We start from the raw sequence: 7,758 nt of genomic DNA, 5'->3' as shown, positions 1-7,758 counted from the left end.
AATACCGGGAAAGTCTCAGGCAAACCAGGATGGTTGGTTACTTTACTAGTGACAATGATGTCAGACTTCACAGACAGAAGGCATTCAATAAACGACCACTGAAGTGACTCTTTCATACTTGTAAATGACAAAAAGGTGAGAAAATGAAATGAAAATCCTAGTTTCTTATGTTGGAAATCCACTTGTGAACCCGACTCATTTTCCTTTGTATTCCTGTAAGTTTCTATCTTCACAGATTTAGTAATTAGAAGAAAAGAGATAAAAATAGAGAAAAACATGAGAAAGGAGGCACCCAAGTGGACCACAGATAAGAAAATTAGTGAGGGTGTTACTGTAGGGAGAAGAAAAAAATGAAGGACATGAATAAAGGCTGTCAGTTATCACAGTCTTGAAGATACAGAGAAAATCTCCTTCAGGGTACAAGTAGTCCTCCCTTTCTCAGATAATTTATATTAAAAGTAAAAAAGAAATTAAAAGATCAGTTTCTATCTGATAAAACTTGAACAAGAACACATTTTCTCTCTCTCCCACAATCCTTGAAAGATATATTTTAGTAAATATAAAAAATACACTGACTCATTTAACAGAAAATTCTAGAAATTGCTTACAAAATAACACTGGATGCTCTCTCACCATACTGTATGGGAAAGAGGACAAATTACCCCATGACACAACTTTCTATACTCTTCCTTCCAAATCCCCCTGGCCTCTTTGTAAACAGCAAACACTCCTATATCCTCAAACTTCTCTGAACATTCCCTGCATCTCTCAGTAATTCTCAACAGAATGCATTAGAATTATCAGAGGCATTTTTAGAAAATAGACATCCGTGTCCTATCCCAGGCCAATAAAGCAGAATCACAGGGGGTGAAGCCCAGGCACTAGTAGTTTTTAAAATACTCCTCAAGTGATTCTAGTGTGTATGCAGATTGAAAACCAAAGAGTCACCTGCAAAGTGGCTTGTCCCTGGATGCTGTTTATGGTCTCTCACATCCTATGGAATTTAAGACTGGTGTCCTGTTTTGTCCTAATGCCAACTCCAGACCATTCCCTCTTCTCCTCCTTCAGGACAAATCACTTCTCCTTTGAGGTTCACCCACTGGGCTACCCCAGCTTCTTCCCTTCCCTCCCTGATTAGATCATGTGCCATCCTTCCCAAAACTTCTGACCAGGATTCAATACCTGACTCATAAGACTTCCTCTCCATTCAAACTCTTGCCTTAAGTTTGAGTCCCTTCCAAATTAACACAGAAAACATAGTAAACATCTTCAACTTCCTCATGCAGTGACCTTGCCCCACCATCTCAGCCATCTACTTCCTCAGTCCCTATGGGGACTCCCTCAATTAAACCCTAAAACTTTTCAACATAGAAACACTATCACCCCATAAATGTCTAATTCAAATACCCCACTCTGACCTATTACTTACAGCTTACTTGCTCAAATGGGAACCTCCAGCCCTCTACTTAGTGTCCATTCACATACTCTTGCATTCACTTCCCATTTTATCAAACAGATGTCATCATTAAACTGTTGCAAAAGTCCAGAACTGCCTTACCACTCTGTTCCTCCACAGCACCTACCTGGTTAACTTTCAACCCTCAGAAATCCAACTAACTACCTTATTCCAGAGGGAGTAAACACACACACACACACACACACACACACACACACACAATTATTATAAATTGATTGCTAACCTCAATTGGGCCCTCTATGATAGGANTCCACAATTTGGAACAACTATTTTGCACCTCCTCATTTATCTGTAGATCCCCCTTCTCAAACCCTCTCATTCCAAGCAGACTGCTTCACCTCATGTTTCAGAGAAAATGGAAGGCATCACATGGAAAGCTACCTGTATCTCTACCCATCTTCTCCTTTCCCTTCTGATATAAGAGGAGTCCTCCTATCAAATACCACCTTCTCTTTGAATTATAGTCCTTCTAATTCTTTCAGGAATCTTACACTCACAATCATTCCCTAAATACCTCCCCCCAGTATCTTTAATTTCCCCCTTTCGTAGGCTCCTTCCCTTTAGCATTAAATTGTGTTCCAGGGGTGGTTGGTGGCTCGGTCCACTAAGTACCTGACTCTGTTTCAGCTCAGGTCATGATCTCATGGTTTCGTGAGTTTGAGCCCCGCATCGGGTTCTGTGCCAACACTGTGGAGTCTGCTTGGGAGTCTCTCTCTCTCTCCCTCTCTCTGCCCCTCCCCAACTCATGCTATCTCTCTCAAAATAAATNCAGTCAGTTATGCGTCTGACTTTGGCTCAGGTCATGATCTCACAGTTTCCCACATCAGGCTCTGTGCGGACAAGTCAGAGCCTAGAGCTTGCTTCAGATTCTGTGTCTCCCTCTCTGCCCCTCCCATGCTCATGCTCTCTCAGTCTCTCAATAATAAATAAATGTTAAAAAATAAAAATTAAAAAAAAATAAAAACACACTGTCACTACTTACTTCCCATTTCTCTCTTTAATCCATTCCAATATGACTTTGGCTCCCACCACCCCCTCTGAAATAGCTTTGTTGAGGTCAACAATAACCTCCATATTACTAAATCCAATGGATCCTCTTCAGTCATCTTATTAGACCTATCAGTAGAAATCAATAGTTGACCACTCCTTGAATAATCTTTTCCAAAGGATTCTATGATACCATACTCATCTAGTTTGCCTCTCTCTTTGGTCACTAATTTTTTAGTGCCCTATGAGGTATCTCCTCCTCTATCCTTCAAAAACAGATTTCCTTAGAGTTCAGTCCTAAACCTTTTTCTCACTCTGTATCAGCATTGTGTAATATGGTAACCACATGTGGCTACTGAGTTTGAAATGTGACTACTTTGAGGAACTGAACTTCTAATTTTATTTCTAATTAATTTTTTAAAATATTTTATGTTTTATTTTTGAGAGAGAGAGAGAGAGAGAGAGAGCATGAACAGGGGAGGATCAGAAAGACAGGGAGACGCAGATTCCAAAACAGGCTTTAGGCTCTGAGCTAGCTGTCAGCACAGAGTCCAATGCGGGGCTCGAACCCATGAATCGTGAGATCATGACCTGAGCCGAAGTCAGAGGCTTAACTGACTGAGCCACCCAGTGCCCAGGCGCCCCTTCTAATTAATTTAAATAGGCACATGTAACTAGAAACTAATGTATCTGATAGCACAGCTCTATTTGCAATCACATCATCTTTCAGGGTTTCAAATACCATCTATGTGCTAGTGGCCCAGACCTTTCTTTTGAGCTTCAGATGCATACATTCAACTGTCAATTTATAATCTACACTCAAATGTCTCAAAGAAATTTCAAACTAAATATAGCTAAAACTGAATTTGCAACCCCCTCAAAGGAAAACCCATTCCTCCCACAATGTTCTTATTTTTGCAAATGGTACCATCATCCAAATTCATGCCAGTAACCTAAGATTCATCTCTGACATTTCTCTTTAATGTCATGCCCAAACCAACCTCTGCTGATTTAACCTCTGAAAATATTTATCAAATCTGTCTACTTCTCTCCATTTATACTGCCACCATACTCATCTCATATACTCTAGCTTAAACTCTGGAGACAGCTTCCCGACTCCTATGCAAAATGACTGACACCCTGGCATAAAACCCTTCATATTCTTCCCATTTTTTTAAATATAAAAATCTAGATTCCTTATCATGACTTACAAGATCCTACTGGATCTGGCCTTACCCCTTCCTAACTTGATGCCTAAGCCTTGTTCCAACCATCCCGGCCTTCTCTCATTTCAAAGGTGACAAGCTACTTACCCAATTTGAGACCTTTACTCATGTGGTTCCTTCTACCTGGCATACTTTCCTCTCCCCAATTTTTAACTGTCTTACTTAGCCCCTCTGGTCTCAATTTAAATGTCATTTATTAAAGAGGCCTTCCCTGACCATGCCACCTAATTTAGTCAGCCCTTTTATAAACTCTTTGTATTTCTCCTTGATAGCATTGATCAAAACCACAATTATGTAAATATCTATACCTTATCAGTTTAAAGTTTGTTTCCTGCACTGTTTCATGAAGTGCCATGACTATATTGCTTTCTGATATAACCTTAAAAGTAGCACAATGCCTGACACTATGAAACGTATTCATATTTTTATAGGATGAATTAATGGAGTATAGGTATCTGTGTGGCCCCAGTACCAAACAACACAGAAGCAAGAAAAGCAGGAGCAGCAGTCTTATCTATGTTGTTCTCTACTGATTCTGCAGCACTCAGAACAGTGCTTGGCAAATAGAAGGCATTCAACAAATATTTGTTGAATAATGGAAGATTTAATATTAGGAAATTAGTATAATACAGTCCATTGATGGGTCAAATAAGGAATAACAATATTACCATCTCTATAAATAGTGTAAAGAAATCTGATAAAATTCAATATAAATTCACAATTTTAAAAACCACACAAACTTGAAATAAATGGAGTTTCTTAATATGATTTAAAAAAAAAAAAAACAAACCTATCAAATCAATAGGCAATAATGTCCTCAACAATAAAGCACCACCTGAGACATTCTTACTGAAAATAGGAACAAGGATTATCATCATTATTTAATATTGGTCTTAAAATTCTCATTGATGTAATGAGACATGAAGCAAAACTAACAGTTTTAGCTACTAGAAAGGAGACAAAATTATTATTTGTAGATGACCAGGGCTATTTATCAAAACCAAAAAACAAAATAAACTCCCAAATTTTTAAATATATTTCTATAAAGTGGCTAGATAAAAAATAAATATCTAAAACTCAATAACTTCTCTATATACTAGTAATAAGCAATTAGAAGAGGAAAAGCTTCCACTGACAAATAGCACTCAAATAAATAAAATCTACCATAAAATACTTAACCTATAAATGTATGATATATATGATGAAAACACAAAATGTTACTGAGAGATATAAAGAGGACCCGAATAAGTAGAGTGATAGACCATGTTCCTTGACAATGTCTTAATTTTCTTTTTTTCTTTTTTTTTTAGATAAAGTAAGTGTTCAATTATTCTTTTTTTTTTTAAAATAGTTTATTGTCAAGTTGGTTTCCATATAACACCCGACAATGTCTTAATTTTATAAAGGAGTTTATTCAATAAAATTTGGCACATACATATATGAAATATTAGTCAGTAAAAATCATGTTTTTAAATAATTTTAAATGACATGGAAAAAAGTTACAGTTTAATGTTAAATGAAAATGCAGGATAAAAACTACATATAAAGATTCCAATCATATTAGGGCGCCTGGATGGCTCAGTTGGTTGGGCGTCCAACTTTGGCTCAGGTCATGATCTCATAGTCTGTGGGTTCAAGCCTTGCGTCGGGCTCTGTGCTGACAGCTCAGGGCCTGGAGCCTGCTTTGGATTCTGTGTCTCCCTCCCTCTCTGCACCTCTCCTGCTCTCTCCCATGCTCGCTTGCTTGCTCTCTCTCAAAAATAAATAAAGATTTAAAAAAAAAGCACTGGGTGTTACATGGAAACCAACTTAACAATAAACTATNCAGAAGCATATTCTTAATTTGTTACTTTAAACTTTTCTGAATTCTCCAAATTGTATAGAATGAAGATATATCTATTACCTCTACAATCAGAAAAAATTATTTTAAAATGTTTAATACCCACATGCAGACAATGGGAAAACACATATTTACGCTAAAATCAGGCTTGCCTAATAAACCCAGGGCCTCCCTCAAGCAACATACTATGTGCTTTAAAGGTTTATGTATGAAGCCCAAGGATCATGATAAAATCTGATTTCACTGCAAATATTACTAAATGAGCAGACATAGCAAAAGATTTTGTTCAAGTGGTTACTGAACTATTACTCTGCTGTGATCCAGTAACTGGAACTCTGGACAGAACAACACACGGCTAATTTCTATGTAGGTGAGACCAAAAGAACTAATGCCATAAATAAGTGTTTATGAGAGGAAAAGCACAGCTCAGCTTAGCTTTTCAGCTTTGGATCAAATACCTATTTCTACAGCAAGAACAGGACATTTCGACATCTTATTTCAGCAGCAATGTCAGTCACTGCTGAAATGCCTTTGCTCAAATTTTGCTTTTTTAGTGTTGCTTCTGCCTTCTCCTTTCTAAGCACAATAAGACATAGATAGTAAATTGCTCTCTTAGATACCTGCAGAAGTCAGCAGCTGGGTATATTTACCCTTTGAGAATCAACTCTTAAGACTTCTAAAATCCATGATCAAAGAAAAGAATAATAAAACCCAAACCAGAAAAAGCCTATCTAAACTGTTCAATACAAATTAATGGTGGCAAGTACAGGGATTGTTTCTAAACAAAATTATGTATAACCCATAGCTCCAAGGGAAGGGCTAAGCCCCACTCATCCAAGGACTCAACCAAGAGATAAGGCAACCAGTTTGATTTACATTCATGTGGTCACAAACTCTTTTCCATAGCAACCACAGACTAGTCAAGGTAGCATTCAAGTGCCCATTTTCTCCTCTCCCTAACACAGTACAATTAGATGATAAACAGAGAACAGCTTGCACAGAAAGTCAATATGATTTGCTTCAAACAGATAAAAATGAGAGAACTGAAACAGTGAGAAGGAAGACCATGTTCTTTCTGATAAAGGGATGCCTTGAGGGGATGGAGCTTAAATAAAAGACCAAAATTATTTTAAGGAAAAAAAGGTAGCTTGGGACAAGCAAAGTATTCCTGGTACGAGAATACCTTGTATTCTACAGCTTCCCAAAATGATAAAATGAATAAAGGAAAACATTATGATTTAATATGCAAAACTAAAAAGAAAGTGAGAAAAAATTTTTAAATGTAATAGCAGTTAAAATAAAAACATAAAATGTGCTTTAAACGTTTTCTGGCCCTTCCTGGAATTTTCAATTCCAATGATTTAACTGATGGCAAAAATACTGATGGTTCAAAGAAGTTCAGCATTAGACAAGCAGATGGTATTTTAAACTTTTTAAAGATTCTTGCCAGCCATCTGCTTTTTCTTATGCTTAGCCTAAACGTTTTTGAGAGGACAATACTAATTTGCATGGCTGCCTTAAGAAAATGAAGAATAGGGGCACCTGGGTGGCTCAGTCTATTAAACATCCAATGCGTGATTTCAGCTCAGGTCAAGATCTCAAACTTTGTGAGATCAAGCCCCTCGTTGCGCTCTGCGCTGAAAGAGCAGAGACTGCTTGGGATATTCTCTCTCTCTCTCTCTCTCTGCCCTTCCCCGCTCAGGCTTGCACACACCCTGCCCCAAAATAAATAAATAAACATTAAAAAAAAGAAAATGAGGAATACAGAATAAGATGGTAAAATAGAAATGTGCCAAAAGAGGTGTCTTAAATATAGTGGGTATTCAATTAAATATTTGCTAAATAAAAATCAGCTCCACTCAGAAAGATACTCACTGTTTGAAGCTATATCAANGAACACTATTAGGGAAGGGAAAACCATTTATTACAACTAAAATAAGTATATACCTAAATAAATAACTTCTTCTCTCAATCACCACTCCTAGGTCTTAGAAAACATTTTACAAATCCTTTGCTTTTTTTGTTTAGCATTTTTAAAAATGGGTTTTGGTAGCACTAGGTTCTAAAGATTATGAGCAGCTCAACTAAAAGAAGACTAAACAAATAACTGAATGGAACACTTCAAAGCAAATCAAGGAATGACAATAGGAGGCAATATAAGAACATGTTAATTTAAGTGAAGGTGAGTTTAATTCCCCTCAACTATAACAAACTGACTTTAATATAAT

General features: G+C 37.0%; 1 protein-coding gene across 1 annotated transcript in view; it reads right to left on the bottom strand.

Moving 5' to 3' along the window:
- OCRL (OCRL inositol polyphosphate-5-phosphatase) overlaps positions 1-7,758 on the bottom strand; it is a 49,950-nt gene that overhangs the window by 34,609 nt on the left and 7,583 nt on the right. Inside the window, exon 3 of the mRNA XM_077766170.1 lies at positions 7,406-7,429. Coding sequence (XP_077622296.1) covers positions 7,406-7,429 — 24 coding nt within the window. The remainder of the gene's footprint in view (positions 1-7,405; positions 7,430-7,758) is intronic.

This window comes from Crocuta crocuta, unplaced genomic scaffold, assembly GCF_008692635.1.
Source record: "Crocuta crocuta isolate KB4526 unplaced genomic scaffold, BGI_CrCroc_1.0 scaffold1133, whole genome shotgun sequence".
NCBI classification, from domain to species: Eukaryota; Metazoa; Chordata; class Mammalia; order Carnivora; family Hyaenidae; genus Crocuta; species Crocuta crocuta.
This window is presented reverse-complemented; position numbering and strand designations above follow the sequence as displayed.